The sequence below is a fragment of the Talpa occidentalis genome, unplaced genomic scaffold (genome assembly GCF_014898055.3).
Source record: "Talpa occidentalis isolate TD23 unplaced genomic scaffold, MPIMG_talOcc4v2.1 talOcc4.16, whole genome shotgun sequence".
Lineage (NCBI taxonomy): Eukaryota > Metazoa > Chordata > Mammalia > Eulipotyphla > Talpidae > Talpa > Talpa occidentalis.
Window position 1 is genome coordinate 14,013,307 of NW_023601653.1, and position 18,671 is coordinate 14,031,977.

General features: G+C 40.1%; 1 protein-coding gene across 1 annotated transcript in view; it reads left to right on the plus strand.

Annotated features, from left to right (window-relative positions):
* Positions 1–5,142: 5,142 nt before the first annotated feature.
* Positions 5,143–18,671, plus strand: part of BLTP3B (bridge-like lipid transfer protein family member 3B) — a 56,683-nt gene continuing 43,154 nt past the window's right edge. Inside the window, exon 1 of the mRNA XM_037513804.2 lies at positions 5,143–5,256. Coding sequence (XP_037369701.1) covers positions 5,213–5,256 — 44 coding nt within the window. The 5' untranslated portion in view covers positions 5,143–5,212. The remainder of the gene's footprint in view (positions 5,257–18,671) is intronic.

Consider the following 18,671-nt stretch of genomic DNA (forward strand, 5'->3'; position numbering starts at 1 on the left):
TATGGGGAATATAAAAATAAAATTTATTTAAAAAAATAAATACATAAAATCATAAAAGCTTTGATATTAAAAAAAATTGTGACCAGCTCCCACTGTTAAGCGCTTTGTATTTGCATTATAAATTTACTGATAATTTAAAAAATGTATGTATGAGGTTATGTATGAGTGAAAGTATTTTTAGGTACAGTAAAGGTCTGTTTAAATTGTAAAGAAAATCTTATTGAAACGGAAAATTGAAATTGTCTTGTTAAAAATTAACAATTTAGGGGCGTTCCCTGGTGGCGCAGGCGGGTTCCCCTGTCCCTCCCTTGTCCACAGACTTGGCAGCGCGGCTTCTATCCCCGCCAGCCGGTGAGGTTCCCACATGGCACGGCAGACCTCTCCTGCCCCGCCCCCTGCTCCCCTCAGCAGTGTATTTAGTCAGTCTGCCTGTTCTGCTCCCTGCTCTGTCTCCGGTGAATCCTCTTACCCTCCCGCGCATCTGACCTGTGCCCCGGTTCTTGTATAAATAAATAATCTTTAAAAAATATTAACAATTTAGTTACTGATTGTGGATACAGAATCTGATTTGTTTATGTTAAAGCTAAGAGGAGAGGGCATCTCTACATAATGGTTTGTCTTTTCAGATCTTCACATTTTAGTTACTGTTAATTTGCAATTTGTTTAACTTTTAAAAGGAGAAAAACATACCAATATAATTGTGTATTTGTCCTTTACTGCACAAGTTGGCTTGCTCCTGCAAGTTTCTTCCAATCCCAAATGTGAACCAGCTGGTTGTGCGTTCAATAATCTTTTTCAGATGGTGACATTTCTTGAAAAATAAAGTTTGAAACCATAGATATAGCAAGGAATTGTATGAAGTCTCTCCAACCTTACTGAGTGCCAATACCCGTGGGACTATAGGAATCAACCACCTTGAATTGCAAAAATTTTCAGTCAACTGCTTGGACTTTCTACTTGCGCTTATACTCTTTCCCTGTTTGCTTTTTCCACAGACCGAATTCTTTTCCTCATCTTAAAGGTCTTCTTGACGTCTTACACATTATCTCTCTGTGACCCTCCTTAAAATATCTCTCTGTGCTCTTCCTAAGTGATCCTGTAGTACCCTGAGCTAATTGCTAATGGCTTAGGGAATGAATTTTGTATTGGAATCCAGAATCTGCAACAAAATGTGTAACCTTGGCTGATGAAAATAATGACTAATAGGCAGCATTTAATGTTTCCGGATAAAAAAAATTCGGGCCTCCCTGGTGGTGCCAGTGTTAAGTCACAGCGCTGTGAAGTTGTCACCAGCCACTGCAGCTCGAGCTCCATCCCTGGCCAGCCAGGGAGCAAGCCACATGGTATAGCAGACCTCCCCTGACTCATCTGCTGCTCCCCTCAGCAGTGTGTTTCAGTCAATCTGCCTGTTCCGTTACCCACTCTGTCCCCGCACCTCTGTCTTACACCCCAGTTCTTGTATGCATAAATAAATAAATCTTTAAAAAAATAAAATAAAATAAAATTACACATCTGGGAGAGGCTGAAATAACAATTGGACTACTTGTTAAATCTTGGTAGGACTTGGCAAAAATGAGTCCCTTTGGGGTCTGTTATTCATTTTTAAACCAATATTATAACTGCAAAGTAGGTACTATTGTTGAAGTCCAAGAGATAGTGTGGCTAAGAATGCAATGTCTGCACTCAAAGTCCTGGGAGAAATCATATCACTAGATGACTTGGACAGGTTAGTCAACCTCTCTGCACCTTAGTTATCTCACCTGTAAAATGGAATAACGGTACACCCCTTTGCAGAATTATAAAGAGAAAGTGATAAAAATTAAGTGTCTAACAGTAGTTATCCTCCTCATCATTATTTTCTTACGTCATCATTCTCTGTTAACTTGCATAGGTGGCAAACTAGTTAGGCACTCTTTTCACTGATATCTATATCCCTTGGTATCAAAAAGTCATTGAATGTCCAAAGTTAATTAAGCCTAAATTCAGTTATTCTATTTTCTCAAATTAAATATTAAAGTGATAAGAAATACTCCAAAGGCAAAGGATATTTTACAATTCTTACATCACACAGCAGTCATCATTTCTTTTCATATCTCCTTTTTAAATATATGCTCTTTCAATCCTGGTGCTCCTCTTGATTTTAAGCTCTTTCTCAGTTAAACTACTTTTTGTTTTCCTTGCCATTTACATGCTCCAAGATCAAGATCATTTTTTATACTTGGCTTCAGTTATTATTAAACACTGATAACTCTTATAGTATAATTTCCATTACCCTACTGTAACCAGGATGTTTATGACCAGATATCCCAAGATAACCTTTACAGCAACCAATGCAAAACTGAACCTTATCTCAGTTAGAGCTGAGTCCCAAGATCCACCCAGTGCCCCAAGCTAGAAACCTCAATTACCTTCAACTCGTGCCCTAAACTTAATCTCTGGAATCTGCCCTTGACCTTCTTCCATCCTTACTGATACTACTTTATCTCTTACTAAAATAATGCTAATGGGCCTCCCTGGTGGCGCAAGGGGTTAGGCACTGCACTATGAAGCAATCCGTAAGCCTCTGAAGCATGAGTTCAATCCCTTGCCCGCCAGGGAGCAATCCACATGGCGCAGCCGACCTCTCCTGTCTCGCCTGCTGCTCCCCTCAGCATTGTATTTCAGTCAATCTGCCTGTTCTGTTCCCCACTCTGCCTTTGGTGAATCCTCTCATCCCCCTGCATCTCTGGCCTGTACCCTAGCTCTTGTATGCATAAATAAATAAATCTTTTAAAAAATAAAACAATGCTACTGCCTTCTTAATGCCCTTTTTTTATTCCATTCTTGTTTCTTTATGATCTATTCTCTATTTTGCCAATATAATTATCAGCAAATGTTTTTCCAAGTCAAAAATATGATCATTCTCCCCAAATTGCCTTACCATAGAAGTCTTCCCTTGGTTTGACATTGCTTATGAAATACTGTCCATACATTTGCTATCCCCCTTCTGTCTATTTTACAACATGTGGTATAAATGTTTAACAACCAACTCCCCAGGGAATCACCTGGTTTGTAGTGTTTTTATTTCCTGTGCAGTAAACACCACCATAAAAGGCTTATTTCAAGCTATCCTGAAGTCGCCAAAGACAGCGTTGCTAAAAGATGCACACAACTATTTCTCATGAGCCAGTATAAACCAGCAGACACTGGTCAGTAAAATCTGACTCTATTCACCCTCACATCATGCACTCTCCTTCCCATATTTTAACACAAATAATCTCAAACATATAAGTACTGTTTCTCCCCCCAACACATATTTTACCACTGTATAATTTTAAGAGTTAAAAATATGCTACCAATCTAAATACATAATGAATATATGCAATAAAGAGTATTTAAATCATAATGAGTAAGCTAGCTTTATACCCTAGCTGGTTGATTCTTGCATTATGAGTTAAAAAAAATCTTTGATGCATGTTCAGCATATATTTGTACAACAGCCATGTTTTATACTTTTTGAAAATCATACCTTTATAATTAACTAATAAAAAGCTTGAAACTTTTCATAATTGTTTCATAACTTCTGTCTCTTTTTCCACAGTTATGTTCCACCTACCAGATCCCTCCTCCTCTGCATATTGAATAAATAATAATAGCTAGCATTCAATTGTGTATGGGATTCTCTAAATGTAACAGGGTGGTGTCCAGGAAAAGGGGAGCTTCCAGTACTTGACCTTCATTAGGTCAGTTAAAACACAGAACAGCCTCTTCATGGTCAAAGTGATCAGTCTTATGGCCTGGTTTCTATAACAAACTTATCAAACCCTTTATCCAAGCCTCCAGAACCTTCCTGCTGGGCAAGGGGTGGGGGCTTAGTTTTTAATCTTATCAAATGACACTCCAACATTTTTCAGCGGTGAAAACTGTTGGTTTGAAATTGAGTGGCATACAGGTGGAGCACTGTAATAGATCCCTTATTTCAACAGTTTCCTTCCTTTTTCAAACAATTTCAAGTGAAATTTACATCCTATTTCTGTAGCTACAACAACCTAGCAAGGTGGATAAGGCTGATATTATTAGCCTATTTTACAAATGCTTTAACTTAGGTTAAAGATAATTATTTTCTTCAGCTAGAGATTACTAGAGTCAGAACTTGAACTTAGGTCTTGTAATTCTCAGACCCTCTACTCTATTAAGACAAGTTGCCAGGGGAACCTCCTTAGTGGCGCAAGGGATTAAGACACAACCTATGAAGCTGTCTGCATCCACTGCAGCATGAGTTAGATCCCCAGACTGACCAGGGAGCTACCCACATGGCACAGCAGACCTCTCCTGACTCGCCTGCTGCTCCCCTCAGCAGTGTACTTCAGTCAATCTGCCTGTTCTGTTCCCCACTCTGTCTGTGGTGAATCCTCTCACCCCCCATGCCTCTGGCCTGTACCCCAGCTCTTGTATGCATAAATAAAAAATCTTAAAAAAAAAAGACAAGTTGCCAACTTGTACTTCTGCTAAGAGTTGAAAATAGTATTTAGCCAGGGGAAACTAGAATATTTCAGCAAAGGGGAAGACAGAGGCAAGTATATGAAGAAGAAAGCTGAGTAAGCAAAAGAGAGTAAAGCAAGCCCTGCAGTGTTTGGAACAAATTCTGAGGAAATAAAGAAAAGAAACAGGATATGACAGCGGCTTTTAGTGGTGGAGACAGGAATAAGACAAGAGGGAGGGTTAGGCTGAGGGCCTGGAAGTTTCTGGGATTGGTAATCAAACGCCCCTATAGAGTCAGGACAATCGAGGGGGGCCGGGTTGGGGTCCACAGAGAAGGTGGCAGCCCCATCTGCGCGCTCCCGCTTTGCCCACCCTCCAACTGCGGCCGGTCCTGCCCGCGCTCGCCCCGCCCCTGCCCGCGCTCGCCCCGCCCCGAACCCGCGCTCGCCCCGCCCCTTCCCCGTTCGCCCCGCCCCGGACCCACGATAGCCCCGCCCCTTCCCCGTTCGCCCCGCCCCGAACAGCACCGCCCCCGCACTCCCTCAGGTCTCTTAGGTGATGCCGCAGCCAAGATGGCGCTGGCAGCGGCCGCGGAGGCCTGAGCGCAATGCTCCGGGTCATCGGCGGGCGCGGCGGCGGCGGCTGTGGCCTCGGCCCAGGCCTCGGGGCTCTCCGGGGCGCCCAGTCTCAGGAGCCCCTCGCCCGGCAGTGAGCAGCCGAGGGAGCGCGCGGCTCCCCGCGCCCCGGCGCCATGGCCGGGCTCATCAAGAAGCAGATCCTGAAGCACCTCTCCAGGTCAGCGCGCCCCGCGCGTCGGGCCTGGCCGCTGCCGCCCGGGCGGCGGGGGGGCGGCTAGCGAGGGCCCCCGCTTCGGCCGGGGCGGGGGTCGCGGATTCGGGGCGCCCCAGAACCAGCCCCTGGGCCGGCGCCGCGCCCGGCCGGCTCGCGGGGCCGCGGCTGGGGTCGCCCCGCCACGCGGCATCTGGGGGCGTCGGGGACCCCTCCGGGGAGGTCCTGCGTGGTGGCTGGAGAGCCCGAGCGTCACCCAGGTGTCGGGGGTGCGTGTTGGGGGGAAGCTGAGCCCGGCCTGTCGCCCAGGAGCGGAGCGGTTCCGTTAGCCGGGGCGCGGGGCGCTCGGGGGACCCCCGCATCCCGGCTGCTGCCTTCTCGGAGAAATGTCACCCCTGTTTTTGGTCTGGATTCACCCCGCTTCGCCGTTCCCGCTCGGGTGCATTTGAGGGTGTGCCGGTTTGCACAGTTAGGATTTGTTTTGGGTAAATAAGCGGAGTCCCCAACCTTGGCAAGTTCTTTCTGGAGGCTTTTTTAGCCCCACATCATTTTTACAGAACAGATTTTTCTTTCTTTTTTTTGCATTTTAAAATCTGAGGCTGATACACGAAGGGAGGCAACATCTGTGGTGACAAAACCCAAGACTTTATATTCTTTCCATTTCATAACGCGGTTTTAGTCAGAAACATGACTCAGTAAAGCTGGCAGTTTTGTTAACTGCTCCTGGCGTCTCCATATTTGTCTCAAGACACGGGCTAAATGTAGGATCTTTTTTTTTTTTTTTTTCCTTCATCTGGTATCTTGTTTCCAAGTGGTTAGCAGCCAATTAAAAGCTCTTGGTCGGAGGCTTCTCTTTGTTGTTTGTAAGTTAGCGATTACTTTGAACTGATTTTAGGAAAGCCTTGGGTATAATGATCTGTATTTGTCAATAATTTTTCTTGGTTCTCCACATGGATGACTACCACAGGTTGTGTGTTGGGACACAAAATCAGTATTTCTGTAAGTCAGCGAGTATTTTATTTTCTTCGTTTATAACATTGACTAACATCAAACAGGTTCTGAAAAAGTAACACATTGTAGCAGCACTATAAATATGCATTTTTTTGTATTATCACTAATGGGAAACTTTTACAATTGTACGTATGATCTCATACTGAATTATTTTTGAAAAATGTTTTTATCTCTTTTTTTTTTATTGTGTAGGTAAGGAGTGACTTGTCAGATGTCCCCCAATCTTTCTCATATTCAGTTCCCCAAGAAATTTCAGACCTATAGTAAATGATCTGAATGTGTTTTCTCACTCTCCCAACGATGATGGTACAAGACTAAGTTCCATCCTGTATGCATGAGAGAAAAGTTAATTTAATCAATGAGTGCCTTAGGGCATTGGCATTTAATTCTCTAGTAGAGCTGTTGAGTAGGGCTCTTAAAAATTAATAGCAGAGATAATGGCTTACGTCATAGCAGACAACACCCACATATTCAGAATTGAGACTTTAGGATTACTTTTTAATCTGTATGATTTCTAATAACTGTGTTGTGATGAGGATATTTTTTCAGAGATGAATTTTTGAAATGCTGTTGACTGATGTTGTAATAAATTAGAGTTATTCAAGTAGGGATGAATTTTTGAAATTACCTGGGTCAAGCTTAATTTTTTAATAATCCGGTAATGAATATGTAACTGTTTTGGACATATCAGCTGAAATATAATTTAGTGGGAATACTTAGAACATTTTACCTTCTAATAATAAACATTCTTTCTCATGGCTCCCTTTTCTCTGTAGCACTCATCCTTATGTGTTGTAATGTATATTTGTTTATTTGCCCTTTGTCTTCTGTGTTTGAATGTAAACTCCATAAGGGCAGGAATTTTTGCTTGGAGACAAGCATAATGTAGGCATTCCAGTTGAATGCTGAATTATTTGGGAAGTGTGAATCTATAACTGTTCTCTGCCTGATTATTTTTTTTGTATGTCAAGTATGTCTTGGCCTTGTTAATAAAACAATTTGTGTACTTGAAAGTGATCTGAAAGGGAAGAGAGAGAGAAATGGTGGTGGTGGTGGTGGGAGGGGGTGTCAGCAGTTAGGTTTTAAGAGAAGTAAAACCGGAAATACACTTGAAGGAGAAATTACCCAGATCCCCCTTTTTTAAAAAAAAAAAAAGACACCACAGAGAATTAGCAGGCAAATTATAGATCTGAGACATACTTCAGGGAAGGGGGAGGGGGGAGGTCAAAACAGGAGAGGGGCGAGCACAAGGGACTAACTATGGTGGTGGTTCACCGGTGAGGTGGTGATGGGAGATTTATGAGGAATTACGCTGCAGGGGAGAAATCAAATATTGTACAAAAATTATGTAAGAAAATAAAATTAATACACAATAAAAATACTAAAAAACAAATAATAAAATGATTTTATTTATTTAAAAAGCAAAAATGAGGCACCACCATGATCTAGAAGCTTTCCTGGGGCACTTGGGGTATGTTGACCCCTGTGATTTCCCCAAATGCATACCTTATGGTAGTGGGGGGTTGCACTCTTCTCTGGAGCTGGGGTCAGGGAAGACCTCAACTGACTAAATTATAAAGATCTTATTGGTTTTATTCAACTGAATAGGGTGCTGTCCCGTCAAGCACATAGAAAGGACTCCCAAGTAGCTGCACAGAATTAGAGACTCATAGACAGAAGGTAGCAGGAATAAGGAAGTTATGCTAGCAAAAAGTAGCTTGGTTGTGGGAAGGTCACTTTCCTCTAGGAGATGGCAGGGGTCAGTCAGGTGGATTGCCTCACTAGTACTGACCTAGTTCTGATTGACCCGTTTAAGATTCCATTTCTGGGAGAGGCTGAAACTATAATTAAGCTAGTCACTGGTGATGTGAAGCTTAGTAGAAGTGACTCCATTTCCGACTGGTTGTCTTGTCTTTAACACTTTCATACTCTATCTGGCACAGAGTATATTTTGGAGGCTTTGCTAGGAGGGTTTGTTTTCTCAGGGGGATGGGAAGTTTTACAGAACAGCTCTCACAAATTTAAGAAAGGAAATAAGTGCAGGAGCTAGTTTTTAGCTCAAGACGTCATTATTTGTAACTGTGTGTACTGATGGGCTTAAGAAGAGGTATGGAGGGAGAAAATAGAAGCTTGAAGACCGGTGAGAACCTGAAATGGGGTAGGGAAGATTCGCATCCACTTGCCCTCTTCCCTTCCGGCTAAGTTCAGGGCATTCAGTGCTGGGCACGAGATATATTGGGGAGTGGAAGATAGCAAGACAGACTTGCACCACACCTTGGTAGCGTCTTTGTGTAGTTGAAAGCAGTGGGTTAGTGATTTTTTGCCTCTCAGGGAACATTTGGAAGTTTCTGAAGACTTTTCTGATTCATGACATGGGGTGGGGGAAATCTGCTCTTTAACTTAGGTGAAAGGGAAGTAGATAACTAGGAGTGGGTCACAGAATCTGAAATGGCAAGCCAACCATCGCCTAGAACTTTATTAGAAGAGTTCATGGAACTTCCTTTGGGAGAAGTGTTTTTCAGCCTCAGCACTATTGACATTTTGAATAAGATAATTCTTTGTTGTGGAGGGCTGCTCTGTGCATTGTGACATGTCAGGCAGCATCTCTGATCTCTACCCACTAGATACCAGTTGCACTCCCACAGTCCTGACAATGAAGAATTTCTCTAGACATTGCCAAGTGCCCGCTGGGGGACAAAATAGCTTTTGGCTGAGAACCACTACTTTCAGGGGCTGTCCTGTCCATCATGACTCCCAGCCTCTGACCTTTCTTGTCAAGTTTCAGATTCCTAGGAGAGAGAACCTGTTTGTCTTGTTTCTATCTTTTTACGGATCAATTAGCAATTGCAAAGGTTTATATAGCAAAGATAGGAATGGTCATAGGGAGAACTATTTGCAGTCAGACTTGCTGCTCCATTTGTGTCTGTAATAGGCACTGAACTAAATTTGATTTCAGAGACCTCATTGGCTATGTTGAAATTGAACTGCATTCCAGGGGTGACTGAAAATAAAGAATTTTGCACAAAAGAGGGATATGATCTTTAAAGATACCTGGTTATCAGTTTGGCTTTTTTGGAACCCAGGATTGAGAAGCAATTATCTAAGGTGGAACAGTATGAGGTCTACAGAGGTTCTGATGAACTTAAGTAGAGAAGAGCATATAGGGAGGATATCAGTATCCTACATAATTTATGGGAAGGTTAGAGCACTACCCATACTTGGAAAGGAGCTGGTTTCAGGCCAGAATATAGGTAGGAGAAACTATTTGACAGTCTCAACAAGACATGTTCCCTAAATGAAGGGGAAGGAACAGAAAGCAAGGTGGGGCGTAGAGAGCCTGAGAAGATTGTAGAATGTTTGGAATATTTGCTGAAGAGATTAGAAAGGGTTGGACACTTGCAGGGTCTTATGACTGAATGGCAAAGTGATGGGAGTTCTAGGTTGTGCCTCACAAGGTAATTCTAGGGTAGCTTAGGCTATGTGAGGGGAGGGCAGCCGCACATAGCTGGGGAGAAAAGGAAAGGACCTTTTTTTTTTAAGATTTATTTTATTTTATTTTATTTTATTTTATTTTATTTTATTTTATTTTATTTTATTTATGCGTACAAGAACGGAAGTGTACGCCACAGGTGCGGGGTTGGGGGTGGGGGTGTGTGTGAGAGGATTCACCAGAGATAGAGTGGGGAGCAGGCAGATCTATTGAAATACACGCTGAGGGGAGCAGCAGGTGAGAAAGGAGAGGTCTGCTGTGCCATGTGGTCAGCTCCCTGGCTGGGGATGGAACTCATGCTGCAGTGGCTGCGGATAGCTTCATAGGGCTGAGACTTAAACCCTGTGCCACCAGGGAGGCCCCTGTATTGGACATTTAAAAAAAATACATTATTTTGATTGTGAAAATTATTTTCTTAAATGATAACTTCATATAATTATTGATAGAGTCATTATTATGTCTTTCACTCTATGGTAAAACCCATAGAGTTTATTATGTGCATAGGTTCAGTAAGAAATGGCCTCAGCTATTTGTAAATGTTAGTGGTTCATATTCTGGCACAAGAAGCAGGGGTAGAATGACTAAGTATAAGGTCTTTCTAGAATTTTACTGCCATATGAAATTTGATTTCATATGGATTAGACAGATTTAATTTACTTGGATTAGACAGCTTTTTAAAAACTGAGTTAAATGTTACCTTTTAATATTATAACTAAATTAAACTAAATTTATTACTATTATATGTCTGAGAATTTTAAAAAATTATTTTGGTTTCAAGGTGACTAGTTGTTTTTTTTTTTAAATAGTCTCCAATAATGTTGATTTTTGCACTAGACAGACTATTATTTAATAAATATTTACTGAGTGAGTGCTACTTTGTCTCAGGTCCTGGTTCATGGTGCTGGACATAGCAGAGAACAAAATAGAAATCTCTATCCCCAATGGAGTGTGCATTTTAATCCAGGAGTATGATAGTAAAATAAGTGAAGTATATTATATCATTTGTGTCTTCTGCTATTGAAATAAATAACACTGGGGAAGGGATTGGGAAATGCAGGGAGAAGGGAATGCAGTTTGCAGTTTTAAATCTGGTGATCTAGAGTTTTAATTGAGAAGGTGATATTTGAGAAGACAGGTCTGATAGAGGCAGTGTGAGCAAATGCAAAGATCCCGGACTGCGTCATGCTTATTTTTAAAATATATTATGGCCATCAATAGAGGTGAAATGGAGTAAGGAATGAAATGAGTGGAGTAAGATGAGATCAAAGAGAAAACAAGGGCCAGATCTTGTGGGGCCTTGTAATGGCTTTGGCTTTTATCCTGAGAGGCTGGAAGCCACTGCAAGGTTTTGAGCCAGGGATCACTCTGCAGCCATGTGGGAGATAAATAATAGGAGGGCCAAGGCAGAGGCAGGAGCCCACTTAAAAGTATTGACTATCTAGGTATTGTCTTGGACCAAGGTGGATGCAGTAGAGTCTTTGAGATACAGTCAGGTTCTCGATGTTCTTGGAAGGGAACATGACAGGATTTGCTGACAGATAAGATGTAGACTGAGAGAGAAACATTTTGGATGATTCCAACATTTTGACATAACCAACTGACAGGATGATGTGGCTGTTAACTAAGTTGGAGAAGATCAGACTTTTGGCTTTGGATACATTAATTTGGATGCCCATTAGTTATCTAATGAAGATCCCTTTTATTTGTGAACTAATTACACCATGTTTTAGTGTGACAGCATCAGTGTTTTTTGTGTGACTTTTGTTTTGTTTATGATAATTACTGCAAAATGGTTCATGGATTGAATTTCAGAGGGTGGGTTTTTTTCCTTAAGCTATTAAGTTCACTATGTAGAAGAATGGAATCAAGCAGGTGCCCATTTCGTGCATACTGATTTTCAACTAAAACTGGACCTTGACTCTTGTAAAAAATAAATGCAAGCGGTTGATTTGAAAACTGCTGCTGAAAAGCGGTTTGAGTGTTACACTTCTGGAAATAGGAGGGATTTGTTTTATCTCAGAGAAAACATTATTAAAATGTTGAGATTTGTGACTTTCCCAAGATCTAATAGTGTTGAGTAGATGTATTACCTCTTTCATTTCATCATTCTGTATGCTTTTTTTGTCCCCACCCAGTCATTAACTTTTCTTTCACTCAATTTTTAGCATTTTCCTGATTGTTCTTTGATAGTTTATCACCATTCTGATGCATGTCCCTTAAGAGGTTTTTTTAAATTAGGGAATTTTTTGACTGCAAATCTTTGAAACTGGGGAAATTGGTGTTTTTGCCTAGCAATTCTTTGAAAATGAGGAAGCATAATTTCTCCATTTCTTTTCACTTGCACTTGTGCGGTATTACATTTTGCCATAGTACTGCAGTTACCAGTCTAAACATATCCTTCATAAGTTGATCTCTTATTAGTTGTATGTTTTAAATTCTGCATATTAACTAAGAGTAGCAATTTAATATTCCCATTAAATACTGGTATTTTACCAGTTGGTATTAGTGACTTAAGCTCAGATGGACTATAGTTACAAGTGAAAGGCTTTATGACTATTTCTATGGGTGAAATATGTGCACTTACTGTATCAAGACTAAGTTATTAAAATTTAGAGCTGGGGGCCTCCCCGGTGGCGCAGCGGTTGAGCACTGGGTTGCGAAGCTGCCCTCAGCCTCTGCAGCGCCGGTTCGATCCCCGGCTGCTCCCCGGCCACCGGAGGAGGGTCCCACATGGCGCGCAGACCTCTCCAGCCGCCCGCTGCTCCCCTCAGCAGTGTACTTCGGTCCTTCTGCCTGCTCTGCTCCCCGCTCTGGCTCTGGTGAATTCTCTCACCCTCCCGCGCTTCTGACTGTACCCAGTACTTGTATAAATAAATAAAAAATAAATAAATTTAAAAAAAAAAAAAAAGAAAATCTTTAAAAAAAAAAAAAAAAAAATTTAGAGCTGGGCCTCCCTGGTGGCGCAGCGGTTGAGCACTGGGTTGCGAAGCTGCCCACAGCCTCTGCAGTGCCAGTTTGATCCCCGGCCACTGGGCGAGGGTCCCACATGGCGCACAGACCTCTCCTGCCGCCCGCTGCTCCCCTCAGCAGTGTACTTCATCAGTCTGCCTGCTCTTCTCTCCCCTCTGGCTCTGGTGAATTCTCTCACCCTCCCGCACTTCTGACTGTACCCAGGGCTTGTATAAATAAATAAATAAATCTTAAAATTTATAGCTGAGGCATGATTCAGGATGTTGTAATTGCTTGATTTTTCAGAGTTTAGGTTGCTATTGGTGTGTTAATTCATTGGACTTATTTTGAGATTTCTCTTAGCTAAAATTAATGTTGTGTATAAATTTTGAATTTTTTTGCTATTACTGAAAAGCAATTAGGAACATTTGTGTAGAAGTTTCAGTGTGAAAATAAAATTGTGGGTTTTTTTCTCCCACTGTAGTTCTTTATGATCCCTTGTTGCTTTCTCCCTCTCTCTGCCTCTTAATCTCAGACACTTAATGGATTTATTAATGTCCACTCGTTTTTGTCATTTTCCTTTGTCCATTCACTCATATGAAAATGTCCAGTATTTGTCTTTCTCATTCTGACTTGCTTTACTACACATAATTCCCTTGAATTCTTCCGTTTTGCAGTAAATGGCTGCATTTTGTTTTTCCTTGTGGTTGAATAGTATTCCATGGTGTGGCTCTACCTCATCTTGATCTGATAGTTTACTGATGGGCATTTAGGTTGCTTCCATGACCTATCTACTGTAAATAGTAGTGCAATAAACATCTTAGAGCATAGAGGTTTTTTGTGTGTGTGTTGATGGTTTCATGTTCTTTGGATGATGCAAAACATTAGGATTGCTGGGCCTTACGGTATTTACATATTTAGTTGTTTTTTTAAAAGATTTATTTATTTATACAAGAACTGGGATACAGGCCTGATGTGTGGGAGGGTGAGAGGATTCACCAAAGACAGAGTAGGGAACAGAACAGGCAGACTGACTAAAATACACTACTGAGGGGAGCAGCAGGCGAGACAGGAGAGGTCTGCTGCACCATGTGGGTATCTTCACGGCCGGCGGGGATCGAACCAGCACTGCAGAGGCTGCGGACACCTTCGCAGTTCTGCGCTCAACCGTCTGCACCTCCAGGGAGGCCCTACATTTTTAGTTTTTTAAGATAAATCTAGATTGCCAAATATAATGGCCATATTGGTTTACTTGCTTATCAACAGTTATTAATAGGTTTCTTCTTTGTTTGAATCCTTTACAACACTTACTTAAATTTTGAATGTCTTAATTAGTCAGTTTTGTATATTGTACACTATATGTGTATGTGCTCTTTTTCCTACTCAAAACTACCATTAAGAGAGGTTATCTCTGACTTCTTGCCATTGCTAGCATAGCAGTTTTGTTGTTTTCTTTACTGTTGCCTATTTGTAAGCTTTTTATGTGTAATTTCATTGTCAAGAATTAATATTTAGGAATAAACATAGTAATATCAGAAAATTCAGTGATTTAAAAATTTGGTAAAACTGTTTTAGGTGTTATTGACTTTTCCAAATTTTTTTTCTGCTGTGATGTAATTTTATATAATTGAGCTGTACTATAAAAAGGGCATCAATATAATGTAGGCGTTCTCTTACCTAATGATAGGTAAGAGGAATATTCTAAGTATGATTATCCCATTTTTAAGTCATTCGTGGTTTTTTCCCCCCATCCTTAGGAAAGTTCTAGAAGATATAAAAGTTAAAAAGCTATGATGTCTTTTGGAAAGACTGGCGCATGAGTGAGTAAATAATTCAGGACAGAATATAAGTGAGGCACAAAGAACTAGATGCAACTTCAGTGGAAGTTGAGACACTGAGACAGAGGTGGTCTAAATCTCAGAGGAACTTACAGGAAACAAAGAAATAAAAACACCTGAACAACAGCTTGGGCGCTATTAGATGGATGGTGATTAAATTTGTTTTCTCTGACTCGAACAGCTGGATTGTCTACATCCCTTCATCACAGGCCATTCTCTCAGACTTTACTTTGTTCATCTTCATGGGCAGCCGTAACTAGGATTGTGTTCACTGGTCTGCACTGAACTTCTTTAGGTCTTAAACTATTCTATTTTATTAAAGCAAAAGCATCATGTTTTTATTTCTAGATTGTCATTTCTTTAAGGGAGAATCACCCATATAAGCTTTGGATTTTGAATGCACTGACTGTGTTTCTCTTCTTTGTTGTGGTATCTTTATGTTTTTATTTTTTTAAAAGATTTATTTATGCATGCAAGAACTGGGGTATGGGTCAGAGGTGCGGGGGAGCAGGTGAGGATAAGAGAATTCATCAGAGAGAGAGTGGGGAGCAGAACAGGTGGATCTACTGAAGTACACTGCTGAGGAGAGGTCTGCTATGCCATGTGGGTCAGCTCCTGGCCAGGGATCTAATCTTGCAGCAGTGGCCAGAGATAGCTTAACAGCGTTCAGACTTTAACCAGGGAGGCCCTGTTGCGGTATCTTTAGCACCTGCCACAGCACTGTGTTATGTATTGATTGTTCAGAAACACTTTTAACTGACTAGATAAATAAATTTATACTACTTTGGTCTTTATAGAAGACAGAACGCACAAACTGGTTGCCCTGAATACATTTTTTGGCAGGTTTTAAAATTTATAACCCAAAACTTTAGATGAAAAACTTTTTCCCTGATAAATACTATTGTTTTCTGACTTCCTTTGAGTACATATAGGTTATTGCTACATCTTTCTTTGGTCTATAGATATTTTTCATAGGTAATTTTACTATTTAGTATTCTCAATGAAGTCAAGTGATAATTGCAAATTTAACTTGACTTTTTGGAAGTTATACTGATTTTACAGTTTGTTTTTGTAGGTAGCTTATCTTTGGATTGCTTGCATGTCTTAATTGGTTTCATTTAATGCTAAATTGTACAGTTAAGTCTTTGTATAACTTTTGCACAATCTAGCTGCCTCATTTTTGTTAATATTTTTAATACAGAATTTAAAAAGACATGAATTCATTAGAGTCGTAGTATTAACAGTGTTAGAGAGAATGAAGAAAATCATAGTCTTAGAATTTAAGCAGTTTTTGCCACTAGTTAATCCAGTGTGAAATACAACTGTTTTTGTTTTTTTTTTTAAGTGCATCACAGCTAAATATTTTTATCATATCATTCCTTTCCTCTTCCTTCCCTGAAACTTGCTCCCTCTGTGTCCCCTGTGTACCCATTCCCTGCAGCGATCCCTGCTGGCTGTGGTGGAGCTTGATGTGCTGTGAATTTCATAATCACCCAAATGAGTACCAGAGGAATCTCAGAGACCCTGGCAACTGACTCCTTGCTTTCACCAGGAATAGGGATCTTTTGTCTGAATTTCCTGCCCTCAGGTAATACTTCTATTCCCCATCATTTTCTTTTTGTTTTTCTACAAATGCAAACACTTACTATGCCCCACATAAAGATACTTTCAGAATATTTTCTAATTCGTATTGTTTTTGTCAGATACTGATTTCATTTTCTTTACATGTAGCCCTACAGGCTCATGCAATTCCTCTCAAAATATTTTTTTTTCTTACATATAAATTTAGCAATGCCCTTAAAGTTATAACCAGCTATCTGTGATGTTGCTAGAGTTTTATAAGAGTCAGCTATTTGGAACTAGTAATTAGCATTTGATCTGTTCTTTAATGGGTAAAGCTTTATAATCTACTGTATTTAATGAGCGTTGAGAAGACTGATAAAGAGGATATTTTGATCAACTCTCTCACTGAAGGACTTAAGAGTCCTTTTTTTGCACTTGATTATTATAATCTTCATCTAAGAGCTTGAAGTAACTCCAAGAACCTTAGTGAAATATAATTTATTTTTGAAGAATGTAAGGGTCCTTCCACCCGCACCATCTTGCCCTCTCCCCTGGCCCCTTTTTAAAATTCATTGTCAAGGAAAGTAATGATGTTATAAAACCAGTTTTGTGGAAATGATGCTGAATTTCAACATAGGACTCAGTGAAAAACCTAGAAATTCGTATTATTGGACATGTCTATTGCTTTAGGAATTTATCCACATAAATACTTCAGACCTGTTCTATAAGTCTAATAAGAAAATGGTAGTTACTTCTTGAAATACATGTTTGGCCTCATGACCAAAAAAAAAGAAAAGAAAAAGAAGTTGGTAATTAAACGCTAACCCTAAGCAAAATTGTGCAACTCGTTACGTGCTTACCATAGAAGTAATGGCACAGTTAATAAGCTTGTTGGTCATTTGCTAGCCAGCAGTTATATAGGCATGATGACCTAAATGTTGTGTACCATTTTTGTTTTCCTTGATTCCATGCTGTAATTTGGGTATCAGGATCTCAGCCAAAATTGTCAAGGGAAATATGCCAAGTCTTAGGTAGGCCTTTACGCACACCTTTGAAATTCACTGTAGGAGATTGATAGTTATGGGTTTTTGTTGCTTATAATGGTATTCAAGGATGGGTGTGATTTTATATATACTATCTCTAGCAAATCCTCTGGAGTCTTTGTTCATGAAGTATAGTTATAAGAGTAATCTTTTGGTTTTTTTCTAGAGTACATCTCCCAAACATATCTTTTCTGATTTGTGCTTACCTTATTGAAATAAGATGTTTTAATTTTATTCCAAGTTTAAGCTACAGCTCCTCTGTACATGTTTTATCTACTTTATCCTGAACCTAGTACATAACTATGTGGCATAAAGCAGATACTGGTAAGATTTAAGTATCTCAGCTGTCACTACCCAGATTTTACTCCTTTTTACATCAGCTTGCAGCTAAGTATTCTTGTTTGTGCTTGCTCTCAGTTCTCTATTCCATACTTACTGAGATCTTTTCTAAGTGTTAATCTTATTTATTTTCTTGCTAAACGCCCTCGAATGGCTCATGGGAACAATACTGATGTGTAGGATGAAATCACATTCTTTGTCATGGGTTGTGAGACCCCTTCATATCTGACTTCAGTCCATCTTTTGAGGCTCATCATTTCTTTCTAAGCTACCCGAAGCATTATAATTCATGTATGCCTACTATATACAATCCTTGAAACTTGATCCTTGAATATTGTAATCTATGCAAGTTACCAATGTTAAATGTTAACCAGGTTTTTTTTTTTTTTTTAAAAAAAGATTTATTTATTTATGCATACAAGAACTGAGGTGTAGGCCAGATGTGCGGAAGGTGAGAAGAATCACTAGAGACAGAGTGGGAAGCAGAACAGGCAGATAGACTGAAATACACTGCTAAGGGGAGCAGCGGGAGAGACAGGAGAGGTCTGCTGTGCCTTGTGGGTCACCTCCCTGGCCAGGGATGGAACTCGTTGCTGCCCTTGTGCCACCAGGGAGGGCCCACAAATTAAGGTTTTTAAAAATAATGTACAACCCAAATGAACATATCTGTGGGCAAAACAGCTCACATGCTGCTAGTCTGTAATCTCTTACATTCTTTAAATGTTTATGTGGAAAACTGATTAGATGAGACTGGTTGATTTTTCTTTACATACACATTATAAAATAACCACACCAAATAGACTCTGTAACTTGAGAATGTTTAAAAAGAAAAGATAATTTATTATGAGCTCACCTTGATTCTTGTTCCATTAACAATGAAGATTTCATTTTAAAAAATTATTCTTTAAATATTTAATAAGTCTCACAAATTGATTTTGAAAGCTCTTTGAGGATAAGAATTACCGTAATCTCCTGTGATACCTAGTAAATGTTCAGTAAATATTGTTGACTTGCGAATTGATCAATATGATAATGGAATGGTAATTGATCCTAAAATGCCCTTTAAATTAAAATTGTACAGATTTGATTATAATCTTGGCTCTGCTTTGGTGTTGATTCACAGGGTAAGTGGAGAACCTTGAGTGGTTGACTTAACATGCCCATTATTCCCCTTTTTAGTGAGGAGAG